Source organism: Cnephaeus nilssonii, assembly GCF_951640355.1.
Source record: "Cnephaeus nilssonii genome assembly, chromosome: 6".
Classification (NCBI taxonomy): domain Eukaryota; kingdom Metazoa; phylum Chordata; class Mammalia; order Chiroptera; family Vespertilionidae; genus Cnephaeus; species Cnephaeus nilssonii.
This window is the reverse complement of record NC_137077.1, coordinates 4,419,092-4,442,854: the sequence shown is the minus strand read 5'-3', so window position 1 is coordinate 4,442,854 and position 23,763 is coordinate 4,419,092. Positions and strand designations below refer to the sequence as shown.

At 45.7% G+C, this 23,763-nt stretch overlaps 1 protein-coding gene across 2 annotated transcripts; it reads left to right on the top strand.

Moving 5' to 3' along the window:
• Nucleotides 1-485: 485 nt before the first annotated feature.
• On the top strand, nucleotides 486-12,893 carry RBX1 (ring-box 1; the record flags this gene model as incomplete). Of its 2 annotated transcripts, XM_079773685.1 has the most annotated exons (5): nucleotides 486-597; nucleotides 2,434-2,512; nucleotides 6,429-6,499; nucleotides 9,788-9,873; nucleotides 12,705-12,893. In XM_079773685.1, exons 1-5 carry the CDS (start codon nucleotides 520-522, stop codon nucleotides 12,715-12,717), a joined length of 327 nt encoding a protein of 108 aa, XP_079629811.1. In that variant the 5' UTR covers nucleotides 486-519. The 2 variants fall into 2 exon arrangements, with proteins under 2 accessions (XP_079629811.1, XP_079629812.1); XM_079773686.1 differs by lacking the exon at nucleotides 12,705-12,893 and having other exon boundaries at nucleotides 9,788-9,877.
• Between the last annotated feature and the right edge of the window lie 10,870 nt (nucleotides 12,894-23,763).

Genomic DNA, 23,763 nt, shown 5'->3' with positions numbered 1-23,763 from the left:
GAGCCGGTCACGATTTGCGAACGGCCCGAGTGTGGACTCGGGTTTCGGCAGCAAGAGGGAGGCCGCCCACCCTCACCCCTTTCCCGGCAGAAGGAGGAGGAAAACCCGCCGGCACGCGAGCGCCGGGTGGCCGGGGAGGCGGGGCGGGGCCGGGGCCGCAGGTCGCGGTCCCGGCGGAGGAAACAGCCGCCGCCCCAGCTGAAGCTGTGTGGCCGGGGCCTTCCCGCGGGAGGGCGACGAGAGCGAGTCCTTTCGAGCTTTTCCACCCCGCACGCTCACGTCGGCCCGGCCCCGCCCGGCCTCGCCCCAGCCGCTCGGGCCACCGCCTCCTCCCCAGCCGACGCAGGAGGGGGGAAAACCTCCGCCAGCGCCTTTAAGGGGCGTGGCCACGTGTCCCGCCCACACACCCCCTCCCGCCAGTAAGGGGTGGGGCGTAGAAGGAGGAGCCGGGGCGGGGGGAGGAGCCAGTGCACTGGTGCGCAGGCGCAGTGGCTGGCCGGCAGACCGTGTGTTTCCAAAATGGCGGCAGCGATGGATGTGGACACCCCGAGCGGCACCAACAGCGGCGCGGGGAAGAAGCGCTTTGAAGTGAAAAAGGTTGGGTCTCGCCAGCGCCTTCCTTAGGGAAGTTAGAGAGGCGCGGATATGGCTGGCAGGCCCTAGGATGACCGAGGCGCGGGGGAAAGGGCTTCATTTCTGGGCGTTCCTAGGACCGGGTACCACGAAAGGAAGCTGGGGGGCGGGTTTTAGGGTTGATCGGCATGACTGTGGCCCACTGTCTATGTCAGTATTGGTTTCACTTAGAGCCTGAGGGGCCAATCACGAAGGTGCTTATTGAGATATGCGGAGTTGCGAGTGGGCTGAGGGAGCCAAGCGTCTGAGCTGTCACTGGAGTGGTGGTGGTGGTGGTGGTGTTGGGGGAGGGCGGGGTGGGTGGAAGGGGGAGTCGGAGCGGTGCGGAGGGTGGAGGATGGGGCAGTGCAGCGAAAGCCGGGAACCTGAAGTACTACCGCCTTGGAGGCCTCTGAGGAGCCGGGCTGATTTCCCTGCCCCGCCCCTTTCCGAAATTCGGGGCCCTCACCCTGAGGCACCCATACCCGGCCTCGCCTAATCGAGGCGTCCAATCCCATTAGCTCCTTCTCTGTCCCGCGCCCCGCCGAGTAAGTGTCTTGAGTGTAACTCTTGCTTTTGGGAGGTGTGTTGGTTTGTAACAACAAGCCACCCCGGTCATATCACATCCAGAATCCCCCTCAAAAAAAAAAAAAAAAAAAGCCTGGTGGAATTCGTTAAAAAGAAAATGCGAGCCCAAATTGTATCTTTTAAGGAAGGTTTGAGTAATAGTTGCGAACGACCTGCTAAAAGTGGGAAAGCAAAAAAATATGGAACGTGTCTTTTTGCATGAAATGCCTTATAGTGCTGGTTTGCTAAGAGACTGGGAGAAAAGTGCCGGGTCCTGCCTCAGATAAAATGAATCTGTTGGAAGTGAAGATTGTGAAACAGGGACGGTGTTATTCCTGAACCATTAGGCCAAACGCAGACAGTGTCCCCCCTCCAGCTGCTGCTGGCGTTTCATTGTGGGCACTGCGTGCTCAGTTACAGCCAGCAGCCATATTGAAGAATAATAGAAGTGGGATCTTTTTCCTCCAAGTTGAAGCTATCGCGTGAAAAGTGCTGAAGTTACTGAGAACTGGATTGAAAAAAGATGACAGTTTGGAAAGCGGCCCCAAATTAGTGGGTAAAAAGGAAGTTTGGGAATATTTATAATTGCAGAAGCCAGGAGGTTGAGTTACTTCAATGCCAATTTAAATAAACTCTTATTGGGGAATTTTTCTTAATAGAGTCTGAGTGTGAAAAGTTGAGAACATCGGGTTATTTGATGGTAGGAGCTAAGTCAAATTCTAGTGAATTCTAGAGTTTGTTATGAAGTAAATCTTGTAAGATTTAAGTGATGACCTTGTTCTGTGTACTGACACTGGGTAATTACATCCAGCTTATCCCACGATTACCCATTTTGTGATCCAGTCAGCATCTTAGTTCATTCTGTACCTAGCGTTCACCTCCCTACTCCTGCATCCAAAGCCGCCTGGAAGAGCAGATACTAACTTATGCAGACATTGATCTCTTCCGCAACTGCACAGTAATTCAACTCGGTGCTTATTAAACCTGAAACAGGCACTTAGAAATTATTCCTGATTTGCTTAATGATGAAATTATTTTAAGCTGTAGAAAAAAGGTAAGATTAAATGGTGACTCATTGATTTCTATGTTGATACACTCAACCATTTGGAGAGTGGTTGAGCATATGTGTAGCTTGCTGTTGCCATCTAATATAAGACTGAATTAATGTGCCAAAACTATGTAGCATGAAATCCTACAGTGTGTGTTGGTGCATTACAAGGAGAGTGTTTTGTTCCCCCGTTTTTCTCTTTGCAGTGGAATGCAGTAGCCCTCTGGGCCTGGGATATTGTGGTTGATAACTGTGCCATCTGCAGGAACCACATTATGGATCTTTGTAAGTAATTGCAGGAGGATGGGAGGAAATTGAGAAGGTTACAGAGATTGTGGCTATCCTGATGTGACCAGTTTTATTCTTCACAATGAAATATAAAGCACAGGCAGAGCACTGGGGTCTTCTGCATCTAGCCCATTGGTATGTTTGAAATAGAGTAGTTTTTTATGATGTTCTGGAGGCATACCCATCTCAGAATAAATCTGTCCAGTCTAAAGACGACAAGGCCACACTTAGAATGAATTGTGGGCCCAGAGGCACTGTTGAGTCCTCTACATTTTCCATCTCATACACAGACTCAAAAGCAAAGGTGAAAGGAAGAAAGTAAACTTTGAGCTAAAATATTCAATCAGAGCTAGTTTTTTTCTGGGCAAGATATATAAATAAAAAGCCTATAAGAAGTAAGAATTTTCAGTCTTAGCCCCAATCACAGTTAAGAGGACATCACTGCCAACATCTAAACAGACAATTAATTACACTAAAGACATTTTGTTCAAATCTCCACATATTCAACCACACATTGCAGATTTGATTATAGCTATTGGTGGACTAACTTAGAAATAGGGGCCAGAATGTTGACCACACCAGGAAGAGTTGAGATTACTTTTCCATCCAGGTACTAAAATGGTTTGTTATTGAGATCAGGAATGGGACAAAGAAATTTCAACTTTCTAAAATTGAAATTATGGCAGTTAGTTTTTAAATCACTCACCTGCCTCTCCAACTTCATCTTAACTCACTCTCCTGCTCCCTCTGGTAGTGTCTCTGGCTTTCTATTCTTGAAGTATCCATGGTCTTTTTTAGATCCCTTACATATACTGTTCTTTTTGCCTGGAATATGCTCTGCCTCTTCTCCCCCCTACCTTGGTCTAACCCACCACTATCCAATCTAAATGTGAGCCACAAATGCAAGCGGCAGTGGCAGGTGCAGCGGGGCCCAGGGCCCAGATGAGCGGGAGCGGTGTGGCGTCCAGCCTGGGCTCGGGCTCCTCCCTGGCTGCCAGCCGCTTTGCGCACTACTACATTCCTCGGATGGGGCCGAAACCGGCCAGCCGACATCCCCTAAGGGGTCCCAGATTGCGAGAGGGCACGGGCCAGGCTGAGGGACCCCACACACTGGGCCTCCAGTTGAATACTAAAAACACAGAATTGAGGGATAGTTTGTGATCATTGCAGTTTGGAAAGCACACATCAAATACTTTGTGATGGAAAGCTATCATAGCAGGTGTTGGTAGCTTATTGCCCATGGTTTCTTTGAGTTTTGACCCTGTTTGCCTTTTCACACAGCAGTCCAAGCAGATCAGCAGCTACCATGATGTTTAATACAGATAGAAGGATCTCATCACAGGAAAACACACGCACGTTTTTAAATGTGTTTGGGTGGGGTATTTGATTACATGCTTGCCAATTTCTTGGCCATGCATTTTCATGAGGAGTTACGCCCAAGAAAATTTTACTTTTGGGGGGCTCTCTGCTGTAAATAGTTCATGATTTTATATAACCCTGATTTTTTTTTTTACCTCTATATTTAAGTTGTGTGTCTGTTTGGGTGGAAGAGAATGCACTTCTTGGAAAGATGATGACAGACAAAGGCCGTTGATACTCTGTCTTCTCTTAGAGTTGACCACTTAAGGGATCAATGTAGGCTTCAGTTAGACACCTGCTTTATCATATATTTTAAATGTCAAATGAAAAAGTAGAACACTGAACTCCTATAACAAAAAATTATGAAAGTAGTATTTTCAAGTTGTATCTTTTATTTATTCAGTAAATAATTATATCCTGGACCTTTCGCTAGGCACCAGAATAAAACAATGACTGAGATCAAATCTGTATCCTTAAGAAACATACCCTTTTGTTTAATACAGTCACTAAAGAGAAATCTGATTGCCACAACTGGACTTGTCTTCCTTTCAAAAATAAATGGAATATGATTCTTTTTTTCTTTTTCTTTTTTTCGGGGAGGAAGGGAGAGGGGAGAGAGCGATAGAAACATCAATGGTTGGCTGCCTCCTGCACGTCCCCTACCGGGGATCGAGCCCACAACCTGGGCATGTGCCCTTGACTAGAATCGAACCTGGGACCCTTCAGTCCACAGGCTGACATTCCATCCACTGAGCCAACCTGGTTAGGGCTGGAATATGATTTTTTTTTCTTTCCATTTTTTTAATTAAGGTATTATATGTGTACATATCTTACCATTGCACCCCCCCCCCCAATGGAATATGATTCTTGAAAAAGACATTTTATTAAAGATGAGAATAAGATTCTTGGTTTACAATGGCCATTTTATAATATATTCTGGTCTGGCATTAAATGAATACGTAGATACATAGCTTTAAATAAATAAGAGTAATTATGGCTATGCCCCAGTTGGACTCTCCTACAAAGCATTCTTGGTCTGAAAACTTCCTTTTTTGAGTCCAAATTGATACTACATGCCTGTATTTATTTTATATTGCCCCATTTTTTGGTGGCTTACAGAATTGATTAAATACACAGTCTACTGGGTGTTTTTTCTCCACTACCTCAGCTAATCTAGTTCCAGATGAAGAAGGCATCCAGAGAGGCTTAGACCCAGCCTTCGTCTATAAGAAGTTAGTCTCTTCCTAAAACCACAGCTTCATCAATGTTTTGAAAGTGTGGCATCTGTTCACTTTCAAGATGATTACTGGTATCTTTTCCCTGTTCTTGACAAACGCTTCCTTGTAGGCCCTCAGAACACCCAGGCTTCCCACGTGAAGCTCCGAAGCCTAAAGGAGTCAGGCAGACACATGTGAACTGGGACAGAAGTGATAGAAGGGGGTGAAGAGACCTGCAGCAAGCTATACCCGCTCTGCACGAAGACGTCAAATCTTAAGTCTTTAAAACACTTAAAGCTTTTATTGAAGTTTAAAAATTCCCAAGCTGCCCTAACTGGTTTGGCTCAGTGGATAGAGCGTTGGCCTGTAGACTGAAAGGTCCCAGGTTCGATTCTGGTCAAGGGCATGTACCTTGGTTGCGGGCACATCCCCAGTAGGAGGTGTGCAGGAGGCAGCTGATCGATGTTTCTCTCTCATCGATGTTTCTAACTCTCTGTAAAAAAGCAATAAAATCTATATATATATATTTTTAAAAAGAATATCATGATCTCTAAAAAAAACAAAAAAACTCCCAAGCTTTGTATGTCACATGAAATAAGCTTCTGCCTTTGCCGGGGGTATGATAGGAACCCTTTACACGTTGCTTGTCTGGTGCTTTTGGTTGACTGTTCCCCTGTTCTGGCCATAAGCATCACTAAGTGGCAGGCCCAGATCACTAACCCACTGGCAGAACAGATTTGCTGTGTTGAAGTGTTTTAAAGACTTAAGATTTGACGTCTTCGTGCAGAGCGGGTATAGCTTGCTGCAGGTCTCTTCACCCCCTTCTATCACTTCTGTCCCAGTTCACATGTGTCTGCCTGACTCCTTTAGGCTTCGGAGCTTCACGTGGGAAGCCTGGGTGTTCTGAGGGCCTACAAGGAAGCGTTTGTCAAGAACAGGGAAAAGATACCAGTAATCAGAACAGTAAGAGTTATGAGGTGTCTTTGAATTTACAAGATTTACCCAATTAGGAGGAATCACTTTCATTTGGACAAGTCAGGCTATGTTCAGAATTAAAAAGTACCTTTTCTTTCATTACTCTGTTCTTGAACAAGGGTAGGAAATCATTGCAAAGCATACTGTTAAGTCACATCTCTGCCTTATCTGTTCTTCACTCCTTTTCACATTCATTAAAAAAACAAGCCTAATTAATCACTGGAGATTTTGTTCAGTTTTACCCCACCGCTCCCTGCACCCTGCTCCAAGCATGTCATTGTGTAATTGTGCAGGTAGGACTGCTGTAGATGAAAAGGTTGTTGCTCCTGTGGTCTGTGATCTTGTTGCTCTTGTTCCCGCAGGCATAGAGTGTCAAGCTAACCAGGCATCTGCCACTTCTGAAGAGTGCACCGTTGCGTGGGGAGTCTGTAATGTAAGGAAACATCTTTGCCTATCAGCATGGCTTGTATAAATGTATTACCACTTTTCCTGCTTTGCCAGTCTTGAAAATAACTAGAAAAAAAAATGACTAGCCCAACTTTCTCCCAAAAGCTATACGAATAGTTTAACAGATTAGCTTTTGTGCTATTCACCTGTTACAGGGTAAGAATTATTAGTTATTGTAGAGGCACTCGTTTGTCTTAATACAGGGTGGGCCCACTTTTGTTATCCACATTTTGGAGATTAATCTTTGGGAACTGCTTTCAAGAGCCTATGGCACAGGTTTTGGAATATTGTCCTGTTAGTGGAAATCTTTACCTTCTGAACAGATTTATTTATTTTTTAATGTATTTCTTTATTGATTTCAGAGAGGAAGGGAAAAGGAGAGAGAGATAGAAACATCAATGATGAGAAAGAATCATTGATCGGCTGCCTCCTGCACGCCCCCTACTAGGGATCGAGCCCGCAACCCAGGCATGTGCCCTTGGCCGGAATCGATCCTGGGACCCTTCGGTCCGCAAGCTGACGCTCTATCCACCGAGCCAAGCTGGCTAGGGCTAAACAGATTTTTTTTTTAAGGACAGGTGTCTTGTGGAACTAAGTTTGATGAATAAATTGAGTGTTTGTGTGTGCGTGCATGCTTGCGTGTATTTTAAATGTGGCAAATGTACTATATTCGGATTTTTTGGGGGGTGTTCTTTTTTAAACATGGCTCATGCAAGAAATGTTTTGTGCAGCATCGTTGGACTGAATGTACGGCCTTCCAGGATGTGACAGCTGTGAAGGATAACATACATCAAACATGTTATTTCTAGCATGTGTTAAAATTCATTTATAGCCATATAGTCCCAGTCAGATGAGCTAAAATTGTTCTATCTGGACCTCCTGTGCCAAGGGTCCAGAGGACCCACAGCCCCCTGCATGGCACAGACCTACGAGGCTTGGAGTCAGACCACCCTTCCCTTTTGTTGTGACTTGACTGACTAAGTGACTTCGGGCAGGTATTTGACATCTCTCAGCGTGGGTTCCCCCATGTAAAATAGGGCTAACCGTAGACTGCATAGAGTTTAATCAGAATGAAATGATTTTAAATTTACAGTGCTTAGAACACCTCCTAACACATAGTAAGCTTAAGTGTAGACTGCATAGAGTTTAATCAGAATGAAGTGATTTTAAATTCACAGTGCTGAGAACACCTCTTGACACATAGTAAGCATAAGTGTTTGCCTAATAAGTACCAATTGGGAGTAGTGGTGTTTACTGAAGAGATAGCAGCTATCAGTGCTTGAGGCTCACATGCAGCTTGTGGTTACCCTCTTAGTTCTGTCAGGGCCTTCTGGGCAGTGTCACGCGGGCCTGTATTGGCTAAGGAACAGCGTTTGTTGCTTATGGGGATAAAGAAATATAATATATCGGGCTCTTTGCTCCCCTGGCATTCAGGCATATACTAAGAACCAGGTACTCTGTGGTAGAAGGAAAAGAGAGTGAGCTTCCCCTAAATTTGGCTAAGAAGAGACTTACTCAGCCTGCCATAAAGAGGAGCCAGCATGGCGTGGCAGAAACCTTTGGACTAGTCATGGGTTCTAGTTCTGGGTCTTTTACTAAAACCAGTTCCATGAAATAGGCAGGTCACTTATCTGGGTTTCAGTTTCCTGTCTATAAAATGGAGATGATAATACCCGTCATGCTTGCTTGCTAGAGTTGCTGTAATGCTCAATGATGGAATATGTTAACATCTGCTGTAAACTGGGAAGACGGGTCAGTGTACTCTGAGACTGCTCAACATTTCCATAATATATCTTAGATTATTAACAGGAAGAAAGTTGGGGTCAGGCAGGTTCAGGGTTGCTGTCACCTGCTGTGTAGCCTCATTTGCATCCCCTCTTTCCCTCATTTTCTGAGGTGATTGGGGCATACAAGGACCCTGGACTGCTGCAGAGTGCCTATTGGGGAGGTGGGAGGTGGGAGGTGAGAAGGGTGTCTTGGATACCTTAGGTGAGTCTGTCCCCGTGATTGAGGAAAATGCCTCAGCTTTCTGCCTTTTATAAGTTTTGAGGGTTTTTTGTGTGTGTTTTTTTGTCCGTAATGGGTTGTATGAGAGTCAACAGGAAAGGGATCTTCCAAAAGCTGTCACTCTGTTGACTATCCATAGTGAACTAGCTATGGATTCCACTCTTAATTACAGAATTCTGATTTTGTTAGAAGACAGTTCACAAGATAATAATCCATATTGTGATTCTTCTTTTAAGTTCCATGCATGTTATGGGAGACATAACTGACCAGATTTCAAGACTGTTATTAATCCAAGCCTGCGAAAGCTTTCATTGTTGGGTTGAGTGTCAGCGTTTCTCCCCTGTCCCCACCTCAGCTGCCCATCACACAGTAGATGAGGAGGGACACTTGCCTCTTGTACCTCAATACTCTACCCATCTGAGCAGGGGAGCGATAATGGCCGTTGCAGAGGTGCTGTGATTAGCATCTGCAGGTCATTAGGGTGCAGGGCACACAGGCTGTCCTTTCCCCAATATGAAAGCTAACTCCTAGCTCCGTGTCAGTTGCCAGTATTCTTGGTACTCTTGCCTTTTTACTTCCTATCTTGATCGTGAAATAAGTCCTTTGATGCTCTTTCAGCTGCTTATGGGCGGTTTGCCCATCATAATACTTCCTTTTACCTTAATTTTTTTTACGTCATTCCCTTAAAAGACAAAACCCCTTGCCCATTAAAGGCGTATTGAGTACTCAGGTCCTGTAATAGCACTGTGTTTATGAACAAATCTGGAAATCAGGTTCTTCTAACAGAGTTGAGCTGGGTGTGGGAAGGTTGGAGACGTATCCATCTCAGCTCTGGGTGGGTGGCGGTGGCATTGCACTACCAGGGGCTGAGAAGGCTCTTCTCCTGGGGTTCTTCTCCAAGGAGAGGGGAGTCCAGCTGGGGACCAAGAATGGGGAGGTTTGACATCTGCATGTGTCCAAGGAGTGGGGAAGCATCCTTTACGGGCCGAGTAGGACTAGGGAGCCACCGTATCTTTCCTTAAGAAAAAGGGAGAGTCCTAAATAGTTTCCTCCTGTAGTAGTAATGACATTTCTAGCAACTGTTTCATTGGAAATGTCCTTGTGCCTAGTCAGTGTATGAGTGTGACCTTTGCCTCTCATTGTTTTTTATCTCCCATTGTTCTTCTCCAGCCCCCTGTGTGTAACCACCCACTGCATTTGAGACATAATGTGAGTAGAGGGTTGAGCCTACACACTTATTTTTAATAAAATGTATCTTTTCTTCCAGCATGCTTTTCACTTCCACTGCATCTCTCGCTGGCTCAAAACACGGCAGGTGTGTCCGCTGGACAACAGAGAGTGGGAATTCCAAAAGTAGGTGTCTCTGGCTGTTTCGATGTTGTAAACCTGGGCTCTGTGGTCAGTGCTGTTCTTTGTCTCACCTCAGGCTGAAGGCTGCCTAGTCGTAAAACATTCTCAAGTAGAGAATTTCATAGGATCTGCAAACTATTAAATATTTTCAAAATCACATGGAAATACCTTGTTTTATAAACTAGCTTTTGGTTATTTAAGGCACTCATTTGTATGGAAAATCCACAGAGGTGTGGCCAGTATTAGAAGTTTGCAGCCTAGAGTTTCCCAACTGTCTTGGGTCTATGAAAGGAGAGAATTTCATAGGATCTGCAAACTATTAAATATTTTCAAAATCACATCGTGATGGAGATAACCATCAGCAAGGGCTTCTTAGCTTTCCTGATTATACATATATGCACTTGTTATGTTGTATATGGGTGGTTATACATATATAATTTTTTTCCTTAGCATAGATATGAGCATCTTGTATAGTAATTTACCTTCCTTTTTCATTTCATTTTGGAGATTTTTCATATCCACACATGTCAAACTACCTCCTTTCAATGGTTGCAGAGTATGTTTTTGTGTAGATGTACTGTAATTTATTTAATCAATTCCTGTTGATAGACATTTGGGTTTCCAGTTTTTCACTGTCAAAAATCATGTGTAGGGATGAGCATCCTTATACATGAACCTTGGTGTGTATATGTGAGTAATATATATCTGAAACAGTAATTCTTAAAAGAGGTATTTCTGAGTAATGAGTACATTTTTATTTTTGATAGTGTTAGATTTTCCTTTCCTCAGAATATGTACTAATTTACACTCCCTCTAAACAGTGCATATACACCCCTATACTAGTATATGCAAGTTCAAATATGGAGATAATCAGGAAAGCTAAGAAGCTCTTGCTGGTGGTTTCCTCCAGGAGTGAGATTAAAAAGACTAGGTGGGAGACTCATTTTCCATCTTAGCTACTCTGATAGTTGGAAATTAGTATTTAGTTACATTTTTTACATTTTTATGAGAAGGGAGATTTTTATTTCAATATGAGTTTTGATTAATAGGATATAATTATTTTTAAAAACAAAAGAATAAGATTCTTTAGTTTGTTACGTGTTTAGAAATCCCTGATTGATACAGTTATTTTGCTTTTAGACTGGGTTATTTACGTAGGTGAAGAGTTTCGGAAGTCATCAAATGCATATTCATTTTTAAGAAACCTGCCAAATACTCAGTATCTAACTCATACCATTGCTCTCTGTTCAACGAAGTGCATGCTGGGTAATGTGTAAGGTATACAGGTGTCTGAGCCGGCCCTTCCCTGTTCTTGGGGAGCTTGCGTTCTGAGTGGAACCATGACAGTAATGCATGCCCGGGCGGAAGCACTTTTCTGAGTGCTCAGGAGGCCTTTGTGACATGCTCTTCCCTAGAGCAGGCTCAGGGTTCTGTTTTGGACCAAAACTGTTTGTGTTGCCCCTTATATACGCCCAGGGCTGAGCCCAAGCCCCGGGGAAATTCCGAATGTGAGGCTTTCACACTGTCACTGTATCCAGCCAGCGACTTAGCCACGGAGTGGTTTTCTCTTTCTTTTTTTGTTAATTCTCACCTGAGGGCATTTTTTCCGTTGAGAGAGGTTGGAAGGAGGGGAGGAGGTGGCAAGATAGGAAAGAGACACATCAATTGGTTGCCTCCTAGACGCACCCTCACCAGGGCCAGGGAGCGAACCAGCAGCCCAGGTACATGCCCTTGACTGGGAATCGAATCTATGACCCTTTGGTTCACAAGCCAGTGCTCTAATTACTGAGCACACCGATCAGGGCAGGCAGTGGTTTTCAGTGCATTCGGAAAACACTTCCATAAGGAACAGATTACAGCAGTCTTTAATCCGATGGGCAGCTCCTGGGTGTTCTCCAGCTCACTAGCAAACACTAGAGCTCTTCCCTGTGTGGAGTTGGGCACAACTTTCTTTTAGACAATATTCAAGTGGATTTCTTATGAAACGAGCCTTTAAGGACCTACTAGCCTTTCAGAATGATCGAAGCAGTGATCTGGAGTTCACGTACTGGCTTTCATCCATATAATGAAATATTTTAATCAGAGGCTAACTGCCCAGAAAGAACCAGGACAAAAGATTAAGTAAGATAATGAAGAGTTTTTGTGTTCAAGAAATCCATTTATATGTGAAGAAATTTCCTGGCCTTGTTTACTTTTATAATCTTATTAGAGCCACATTTGGGCTTCAGGGGAAATCGAAAACCACTTGAAATTCATGTTTAGTTTTCCACATTCCGTAGTGGGGTTTTTGTGTGTGTTCTTTTCCTCTTTCTGATGCTGAATACAATCATAGCTGCAATGGCCCCTGGTGGTAGATTTTGAAAATGAAGGCCGCCCTGGTACTATTCTCGTACTTGCCTTACCCCAGCCTTGCCTGCGTACTGGAGCGGAGGTGCAAAAAAGGCTGCCATGGGTAAAGGGAGGTCAAGAGCTCAAACTGTCTGAGCCTCTGACTCGAGCCAGCAGGTCGAGTTCCCTTTCACAACCACCAGTTCTGACTTCTTCTCACCTCCCTCATACTGCCCAGCATCTGTCGGGTAACTAGGAGGAGAGGCCGGTGGGCATGGCTGAGTCCCAGGGAGGGACATTCACTAAGGGGGTGGGGGGTAGGCAAGATATTACAGAGGATGAGAAGATGAAAGGGGCAAGAGACCAGTGGCATAACCCAGTTTAGGGAGCACACTTACATCTCTTCAAAGTTTTCATCCAATTTGCTCATATCTTTAAACAGCTTGTATAGTCTCAAAACAGGAAATTACTGAGGAATTAATAAAATAATTTACTTTGTCTTTCAGGTATGGGCACTAGAAAAAGAATATTCTCCATCAAGCTCAACTGTTTTGTTATTCATTTAATGACTTGCCCTCCTGTTACTTAATTGTAAGTTAGGTAGAACTGGGTCTTTTCTGCTTTGTCTTTTCAGTTTGCTATTCCTGCAGTCCTGTTGTGTTCTGTGTCAAATAAAATCCAGTTGGATTCTATAATAGATGCTGTCTCTTGTGTATGTGAAAAAAAGTGAACATAAATATAGGGTCCCCTCTTCTCGGTCGGACAGCCAGCTTGTGAAAGTGAGACGTTTGTTCACTAGAGCCAGAGCAGAGGTGTCCTGCGCGCACATCACTCGGTCACAAGGCTCTGTCCACATCCTGGTTCCTGATGGCAATCTTGGGCAAGTCGCCTCTGCTCCAAGCTTTCCTCCTCTATAAAGTGGCTTCTAAGGACTCACTGGCATCATGTGGGCACAGAAAGAGGCTTTGTAAACTGTAAAAGCGCTATACAAATGTTTGCTCTGTGTATGACATACTGCGTTCTCCTCTTAGTTTAGAAAAGTAAACTTAAAAAAATCTAATGGGTAATCTTGGCTGGCAAAAGAATAATACATGAAGCCGAGTTAAAAATTGATGTCACTTAAAACTGAATTAACAAGATAACTCAAGTTTCCTTCACCACCATCACTTTTGGAAATTTGTTTGAAATGTGTTGGCCCTGGTGGACTTGCCAGTTATAATATTCAATGTCTGGGTATTGAATCTTTACCTGAGAAGCAGTCTAGTTACTGTGGTGGTTCTCAAAGTGTGGTCCAGAGCAGCGGTCGCCAAACCAGTGGTCTGCAGAACCAACCACTGGTGGTTCGTGAGGTCCGAAAGGTTGGCGACCGCTGGTCCAGAGGAGTTCTGGTGGCACCTGAAATGCTTTGAGGAGGTTCATGAAGTTTCTTTTCCAACGGCCTGTCTGTATGAGGGTAGCTTTTCTTTATATGATTCCATCAAAGCAACGCACTGAATGAAGAAGCAGACATGAGGATGCAGCTGTCTTCTATTAAGTCAGATACAGAGAGGTCTGCAAAAATGTAAAACAGTGCCACTCATCTAATTTTTTTGTTTTTAAAAGTAATTACTTGTAATAAAGATATTTATTATGTTAAATGTGATGGGGTTTTGTTTTTTATAAATCTTTTAAATTTCTCGATTTTGATTTCCATTGTGGTAACTATAGATATAACCCATACAAACAAAAATTCTTTAAGGTCTTCAATTTGTAAGATCATAAATGGATTCTGAGACTAAAAAGTTTGAGAGCCTCTAAGTTAGTAATAAAGAACTTGAAGTCTTGCCCTGACCGGTTTGGCTCAGTGGATAGAGAGGTCCCAGGTTCAATGCCGGTCAAGGACATGTACCTTGGTTGCGGGCATATCCCCAGTAGGAGGTATGCAGGAGGCAGCTGGTCGATATTGCTCTCTCATCAATGTTTCTAACTCTATCCCTCTCCCTTCCTCTCTGTAAGAAATCAATAAAATATATTTAAAAAAAAACAAAAAAACTTAAGTCTTGATCAACCTGGACCCAACCCAGCTTCCCCACTTACTATAGCTACCACACACACCTGGCACGGAGCAAGCACTCACATGGAGGTAGCTGCTACTGTTGCTGTTATTTTAGGGCTTCCACCTGGGACAGAAATACGCTGGTCACTTAAACTGCATGAATACTTTCAGTAGCGAAAACCACGTTAGCTTTTCGCACAGATGACAACATTATACAGTGTATATTTGGTGAGTTCCCGGGTATTTATCAGGACTCGGTTGTTGAGTACAGAAACTTAGCTCCTGCCTAGGTAAAGGGAAACTTACTGAAGAATGTGGCTATGGAATGGATCAGAAGAAAAGGCTAGGGATACAGCCAGACCTAACGGTGTCTAACCAGGGAATGACTGCCGGTATTCTCACTGCTGCTCCTCCACAGAGGCCAACACCTCTGCCACCCCTTCTCCCACCGCTCCTGCCACTTGAGAGGGACTCCCAAGTTCTGATTCTGAAAATCCCAGCTGGGTCCGGTGCCCATAACTGGACGAATTGGTAGATGCATGTAGAAAAGAGGGACTGCCTTGAGAACCTCGCAACTGGAATGTCGGGTAACAGTTGCCAGGAGAACGGGAGTGGTGCGGGAACGACAAAGCAAGAGGTGTCTAAACACTCGCTGGGAAGATTTACCTTGAGCCAGAGTGTCTTCTGGTAACATACGTACTCAGTTATTTTTGTGTTGCCTTATGCAAGTGGTGGACATAAATCTTCCTCAAGAAATTAGTGGAATTATTTGCTGAATGCCTACTATGTGCTCTACCTAGAGGACACAGCTAACTTAGACAAAGTCTCTGCCCTCAAATAGCTCACAGTCTAGGACAGTGATGGCGAACTTATGACACGCGTGTCAGCACTGACACACGTAGCCATTTCTGATGACACGCGGCCGCTGAGGCAGCCGCATGCCAAGGATGAAACATTTGCTGCTCCTGAGGATGAAACATTTGCGAAATAATGTTTTTTCCTCAAAGTGACACACTACCCGAGTTATGCTCAGTTTTTTGGCGAAGTTTGACACACCAAGCTCAAAAGGTTGCCCATCACTGGTCTAGGAGGAGATGGTTGCAAGAATGAATGAATGATGGGAACATCCTGGAGAGCTTGGCAGGGTCCAGACTAGGCTTGATCTTGAAGTGCCCATTCCCTCTTGGTTTTCCTTCTCACAGCTGTGCCCTGTAGGAGCTTCTCTTCTTCAGTCTGCCCCTGAAGGTTCTGGTCGTGGTCCTGCTCGGTCAGGGAGACCTCATCCTCACCTGTAGTCAAACGGTGTACCAGACCCTCAGATGGGCTCCTGACAGCTAATTGTGTGCCTCTCTTCCCAGAGTCCCTTTCAGGAACCTCCGGTTGGTAGCTTGGAAGTGTATTCATCCACAGAAGTGGGATGAATCAAAGTGTCTCTTCCCTAGAGAGCCTGTTGTTAGTCATTTACCAGCAGACCGCTGCACAGTTGCGTCCATTGTCTATCCCTGATGGTGTATCTCGGACACTCAAACTCAGCATGTCAAAAATAACGGACCTGTGATCATTTTCCCGTATTAATGTCATTGTCAGTCATCCCATTCCTGAAGCCACAGGCATTTCAGATACTCTCCTTTGCCTCTGCATTTAATTAATCATTAACCTCTATTCATTCTACTCTTGTACTCTCACTAAAATCAGCGTTGTGTTTTCCATGCTCACTGCCAGTGACAGAACCCAACCCTCTTCACTTTTTTAAAAAAAATACGTTTTTATTGGTTTTAAAGAGAGAAACATAGATGTGAGAAACATCGATTGGCTGCTTTCTGCATGCCCCCCCTACAGGGCACTGAGCCTGAAACCTGGGCATGTGCCCTGACCGGGAATCGAACTGGCGACCTTCAATGCAGAGCACCATGCTCAACCAACAGCTACACTGGCCAGGGCTCATTTTTCTCAAAGAAGGTTGAAGTTCCCTGACTGGCCGTACTGTCATTAGTCTCCTTGCTACAACCTGAAGTGAATCTTTAATTTGGTCTGATGCCCCTTCCGCTGGTTGAGAAATCCCCCACCTTGATGGAAGCAGAGTTCATTTCCCATCGTAGACTTTGAACATGCTGATCTTGGCTCTCCAGCAAGGTGGGTTACCTAACTTCCACCTCTCAGGGACACTCACCCTGCCACCCATTATGACCTTGGGCAGCAGCACATGGCCCAGTGCAGGTGGAAAAATGGATTATGAAATCCAGTGTTAAACAGCATCAAGAGCCAACACCTTCCCAGACTAGTTTTGTGGCTTGGTGTTGGCTGTGGTCCCCATGGCTGCCCTTTTTCTGACCCCAATTCTCCAACACCCCTACCTACTGCTCCCATGAGCTCTCCAAGACCTTTAATTGTTTTTGTTCTTAATCCTCACCTGAGGATATTTTTCCCATTGATTTTTAGAGGGAGTGGAGTCGAGGGAGGGAGGACAGGAAGAGAGTGAGAGAAACATTGATGTGAGAGAGACATGGATCAGTTAGTTGCCTTCCATACCGACCGAGGCAGGGTATTGAACCTGCAACCCAGGTATGTGCCCTTGACTGGGAATTGAACCCATGAGTCTATACTCTTAACCACTGAGCAACACCAGCAAGGGCTCTCCAAGTCCTTTTAGTATTGACTCCACTATAAAAAATCAGCCAGCTCGCCGAAGCCGGTTTGGCTCAGTGGATAGAGCGTCGGCCTGCGGACTCAAGGGTCCCAGGTTCGATTCCGGTCAAGGGCATGTACCTTGGTTGCGGACACATCCCCAGTGGGGGGTGTGCAAGAGGCAGCTGATCAATGTTTCTAACTCTCTATCCCTCTCTCTTCCTCTCTGTAAAAAATCAATAAAATATATTTTTTTTAAAAATCAGCCAGCTCTTTGGAGCCCACTGCCCACTCTCTAACCTGGGCCCTGACCCCATGGTCTGCAGAGCCTCACACAGCCTGTCGTGTCACAGAGTGACCCTGTTTCTGCCTGTTCTTTCCAGCTTTGCATGAGTCCCTCAGCCCATCGGCAAAGCTAACCTCAGTTTGGAGAGCTCGGCCTGAAAACATTGACTCTTTGTATCACCTAACTAACTTTAAAGAACCCGCCACTGGCTTCTCCTTTAACTTAAAATTGGAACTTCTCACCCAGGCTGACTCATCTCCAGGTGAGCTGGCCCCTCCCTGCCTTCCTTCCTGATCTCATCTAAGAATGCCATTCACTCTGGTGTGCCCAGAGCTCCAGCCACCCTGAAGGCATCAGCAGCTGCCTGTGGCCTTGGCCAGGACTCCCCCACGTCTCCAAATGGCTGGCTTCTTCAAGTCTCAGAACACACCTTCACAGTCACCTCCCCGAGGCGGACTCCCCCCCCCCCCCCTTGTGGAAATGGCCATCCAGTTCACTCTATCCCATCAGCCCATTTTATTGTGTAGAAAGCACTTAGTGTGCTTGGTCCCTTATCTGATCACTTGCTTGCCTACCTTCTGATTCTGAAGCTCCAGGAGAGCAAAACCTTCTGTCCTATTTGCCCCTGAATCTTCAGCACCTACCCCTGTGCCTTCATTGGATAAAGAAAGAAAGAACAAATGCACCGCCCTTGGTTTTATTTCGTTCCTGCCTGCCAAGCCAACTGATCAGGATTGGGGGTCCACTAGGAAAGAGTATTAAACTGATGGTGTAGATGTGAGTATTTTTTCTGATCCCTGTAATAGTTCACTTTGAACTTATTTTTGTGTTATATGAGCTTAAGAGTTTAGTAATTATTGTTGATGTTTATTATTATTATTTACTATTCATTGACTCTCAGTGATGTGCCATCGATGGGAACTTGACCATTCACTGAGTCTTCACCAAAATGGAATCTGAATGCTGTTACTGCCCCATGTTACAGATCAGGAAACTGAGGCTCAGAGAGCTTAAGTGACTGTAAGTTCTCATTGTAGGGAATGGTGGAGGCAAAATTTGAATCGGGGTCAGTCTGACTCCTACCCCTGGGCACAGGGTTGACACCAGGCCCTTTCTACTCCCCACCCAGAGGATTCGGCTCACCCTCTCTTGGTCTTTGCTGATAATATTTCCAACTCACCCCACCCCTTGCACAGGCCTGCCCACGCTGCAGTGCCGTCACCCATAGGCAATCTTTTCATTCTAAACTGTAGCTTTTTTTCTCTTCAAAAGACATGAACTTTAGGGAAGGAGTGAAGACATCACCTGTTGTTTTTCATTTGTTTGTTTGCTTTGTTTTGTTTTTAAGAACCCCAAGTCTTAATATATTAAAGGTCAGAGTTGAGTGTACAAATCAATAATAATAATGCTCTTCATCAAATTGAGGCTGAAGGCACAGCCACGTTCCCTGATTAATAAGGAGCCCTGACATTTGTGCAGCCCTTACCTGTTTACCGAGGGCTTTCACTCCCTTCTCTCATTTCCCCCTCACTAGCCCTCAGAGAGGCAGCGTGGTGGAGAGGAGGCCATCTTGGAAGGAGATAAACCTGCCACTGTGGCCATGTGACCTTGGGCAGGCCACTCAATCTGTCTGAGTCCCTCGTTTATATTTTACTTTAAATTACCATGCAATAAATTTGACTTTAAGAAAATTTTGGTGAATAGTCCCATGAATTTTAACAGAACATGGGTTATTATCATCGCCACCACAGTCAGCATACAGAGTAGGTCCACCTCCCAAATACCCCCCTTGTGCTATCCTATATAATAAAAGGCTAATATGCAAATAGACTGAATGGCAGACCAACCAAACAACCAGTCGCTATGATGTGCACTGGCCACCAGGGAGCATATGTGGAACATGGCGGGCGTCAGCCGTGGTGGGGTGGTGGAGCAGGTGAAGGGGGGGCGCCACACCAAGGCGGGGCTCTAGTTGCTGTCATCGGAGTGAGCCTCTGGTGGTTACTGAAAATTCTTTGCTCCCGAGTACCATGGTCCTGTCCTGCTGCCAGCACCAGCCCCATTTGCACCTGCTGCCAGTGCCAAAGCCACCGCTTGCACCCACTGCCAGTGCCAACCCCGCTTGCACCTGCTGCCAGCACCGGAGCCGCTGCCGGTGCCCAGCGCCTGTCCCAATTGCTCGGCACTATCAGCAGGTGCGAGCGGCAGCTGCCGGCCCTGATCACCTCGGAGGGCTTCTGCACCTCCCCCTGCTCCTGAGGGGCGATCAGGGCAGCAGCCGCCGCTCATACCTGCTGACTGTGCCGGCCCCGCTCACACCTGCTGCTGGCACCAGCCCCAATCACTCTGCACCTTCAGCGAGTGCGAGCAGGGCCGGTGCCATTAGTGTGTGGGAGCAGCTGCAGCGGGAGCGGGACTGTCGGCAGACAGGGGATGGGGTGGGGTGGCCCCGAGACCTGCCCCTGTGCCTACCGCAGCCTCGCAGCCCACAGTTCCTTTCAAGGTGCACAAATTTGTGCACTGGGCCCCTAGTCTCTTTATAAACACACTTTCCCCACTCCTAACCCCTGACCACCACTGATCTGTTCTCCATCCCTAAAGGGTTGTCTTTTTGAGAATCCTATATAATAAAAGCCTAATATGCAAATCAACCGAATGGTGAAACGACCGGTCGCTATGACACGCACTGACCACCAGGGGCAGACGCTCAACGCCAGTCAGTGTGTTCCCACAGGGGTGGCACCACTCATCCAGAAGCCAGGCTCACGGCTGGTGAGCACAGCAGCTGTGGCAAGAGCCTCTCCTACCTCCGCTGCAGGTGGGTGGTAAGGAGCGAGGGGTCCCAGACTGTGAGAGCCCTAGACTGTGAGAGGGTGTAGGCCAGGCTGAGGGACCCCCCCCCACACCAGTGCACGAATCTCGTGCACCGGGCCTCTAGTATCATATAAGGGAAGCACACAGTATGTCACCTTTTGAGATCGGCTTCTTTCACTCAACATAATGACTTAGTGCTTAACCAAGTGGTTGTCTGTATGACTTATTTGTTCCATTTTATTTCAACATTTGGATGATAACAAGTTGCTTATCCATTGAAAAACATTTGGGAAACATGTTTGAGTCACTTGTCTTGGTTTTTTGATAAATGGTGGGAAAATATACACACTATAAAATTTACCATTTTAAGTATACAATTCAGTAGCATTAAGTATTACATTTAAAAAGTTGTATAATCATCACCAACTATTCCCAGAACCTTTTCATCACAAACATAGTCTCTACCCATTAGACAATAACTCCCCATTCCTCCCCAGCCCCCACCCCAGCCCTGGTAACCTCCATTCTTTCTGTCTCTATAAATTTTCCTGTTCTAGGGACCTCATATAAGTGGGATCATACAATATCTGTTCTTTTGCATCTGAGTTCCTTCACTTAGCACAATGTCTTAAAGATTCATCGATGTTGTAGCTTGTGTCAGAATTTTATTCCTTTTTAGACTGAATAGTATTCAATTGTATGTTTATACTACATTTTGTTTGTGCATTCATCTATTGGGTGTTTTCCACCTTTTGTCTATCATGAATACTTCTGCAATTATATACAAATATTTAATTATATACAAATACAAATTACTAGTATATACAAATATTTGTATATAATGTATACAAATACCTCTTTGAGACCCTGCTTTCAATTCTATATACCTAGAAGTGGAATTGCTGAATCATATGGTAAATTCTATACTTAGCTTTTTAAGGAACTGCCAAATTGTCTTCCATAGAGGGTGCACTATTTTTACATTCTGTGGCTTAAACAGAAATGTATTATTTCTCACAATTCTGGAGGCTGAGAAGTCCAAGATCAAGGTATTGGCAAATTTGGTTCCTGGTGAGAGCTTTCTTTCTGGCTTATAGATGGAGGTCTGTTGGCTAGGCCCTCACATGGCCTTTCCTTGGTATTGGTGTGAGTGCTCAGGGACAGAAAGAGAGAGAGAGAGCCCGACCACCATGGCTCAGTGGTTGAGCATGGGGCCCTGAACCAGGAGGTCATGGTTCGATTCCCGGTCAGGGCATATGCCAGGGTTGCGGGCTTGATCCCCAGTGTAAGGCGTGCAGGAGGCAGCCAGTCAATGATTCTCTTTCATCATTGATATTTCTCTCTCTCTCTCTTCCTAACCCTTCCTCTCTGAAATCAATAAAAATATATTTTTAAAAAAGGGAAAGAGCTCTTGCCCTTCTTCTTCTTCTTCTTCTTCTTCTTCTTCTTCTTCATTCATTCATTTATTGCTGCAAAAATCTTTTATTTTTTAAAAAATATTTTTTTACTGATTTTTTAACAGAGAGGAAGGGAGAAGGATAGAGAGTTAGAAACATCGATGAGAGAGAGAGACATTAATCAGCTGCCTCCTGCACACCCTCTACTGGGGATGTGCCCGCAACCAAGGTACCTGCCCTTGACCGGAATCGAACCTGGGACCCTTCAGTCCGCAGGCCGACGCTCTATCCACTGAGCCACACCGGTCAGGGCTGCTGCAAAAATCTCTACTGTTTCATTTGGTCCAGTGCATGGGAGAGGGCTTCAGGGTGGTTAAAGAATGGCTGGTAGTTTCGGGGAGAGGCTCAGACAAAAACCAGACACCAGGGGAGTGCTGAGGGGCCGCTCAAAGGCCTCTGGGCTCCAAAGGCTCCTAGTCGTACTTGAGGATGAGCCTTTCGAAGAGATACTGGCCCAGCCCAGCCTGGGGGCCAGCCAGCCTGCGGAGGGGAGTCAGGTGTCGCCCATCTTCTTGATGAGTTTCACCTCCTCGCCCCGGAAGTGGTTCTGCAGGAAGTCGTAGAGACGAGGGCCTGCGGGTAGAGCCCAGGCCTGCAGCGCCACACGGGCCTGGCTCAGGCTCCTCTCCCAGGCCAGGGCGGCTGCCACGGCGTCCTGAGTTTTGCCCACTCACCTGGGGAGGCTCCTGCACGTCCTGGAAGAGAATGCGGCCACCTCGCTGGTTTGGCAGCTTTCAGATGCTCAGCGCCCTCACGCTTCTTCTCCGCCACCTGGAGGAAGAAGTGGCCCAGCCCTGGAGAGAGAGCCACATGGTCCCCATGGAAACAGAAGCCCAGGGAGAGAGGTGGGTGTGGGGGCCGCAAAGGCAGGGGGCCAGGCGGTGACCGCAGCCTCCACCTCGGTGGGATAATGCTGACGGATTTGGGAGCTCATGGTTGTTGGGCAACGAGGAGTTCAGGTAGAAAATAACCCGGTGTGTCGGCTGGTCCTGGGGGTGGTTCTGAAGGTGGGGACTGGATAAGACGCAGGAGAGTGGCCGAGGCTGGGAGAAGGGGCGTCCCTGGGCCCGTTCCGTCCAAACGCTGTTGAAGCAGGAGACAGACCGGCCGCCGAGGGCGCCTCTTTGTCTTCTTATGAGGACACCATCACGTTAGGAGCTAGGGCTTCAACATATGACTTTGCGAGTGGGGAGGAGACACAATTCAATCCATTGTAACATCCTTGCCAACACTTACTATTTTCCGTTTTTATAAAATAGCCATCCTAGAGGTGTGAAGTGGCATCTGACTGTAGTTTTGATGTACATTTCCCGAAGGACTAATGATGTTGAGCATCTTTTCATGTGCTTATTGGTTATTTTTATATCTTCTTTAGTAAAATGCCTTAAGTTCTTGGCCCATTTCTTAGTTGGGTTGGTTGTTTGTTTGGTGATGATTTGTAGGAGTTTTTTTTTAATATAAACTGGATATTAAATCCTTATCAGATAAATGATTCACCAAATTTGTTCCCATTCTGTGGATTGTCTTTTCACTCTCTCTCTTTTTAAAAAAATATATTTTATTGATTTTTTACAGAGAGGAAGGGAGAGGGAGAGAGAGTTAGAAACATCGATGAGAGAGAAACATCAACCAGCTGCCTCCCGCACACCCCCTACTGGGGATGTGCCTGCAACCAAGGCACATGCCCTTGACCGGAATCGAACCTGGGACCCTTGAGTCTACAGGCCAACGCTCTATCTACTGAGCCAAACTGGTTAGGGCTCTCTTTTTAAAAATATATATTTTTATTGATTTTAGAGAGAGGGATAGAGAGATGGAAACATCGATGAGAGAGAAACGTGGCTGCCTTCTGCATGCCCCCCACTGGGGCTCAAGTGCACAAGCAACCCGGGCATGTGCCCTGATTGTGACCTCCTGGTTCATGATCCGACGCACAACCTCTGAGCCTCACCGGCCGGGCTCTTTTCCCTCTCTTGATAATGTCCCTTGATACACAAAAGTTTTAAATTTTGATTAATTTCAATTTATCTGTTTCTTTTTTTGTTGCCTGTGCTTTTGGTATCATATGTAAGAAACCATTGCCAAATCCAACATCATAACTATTTGCTCTTATGTTTTATTCTAAGCGTTGTATAATTTTAGCGCTTAGATCTAGCTCTTTGATCTATTTTGAGTTACATGTTGATCTATTTTGACTTACATGTGGTACGAGGTGACGGTACAACCGCATTCTCCTGCACGTGGATATCCAGTTTTCCCAACTCCATTTGGGAAAGAGACTGGTCTTTCCCTCCAAAACCAATTGACTTGATATCTGAAGATTTTCTTCTGGGCGCTCTAACCCATTG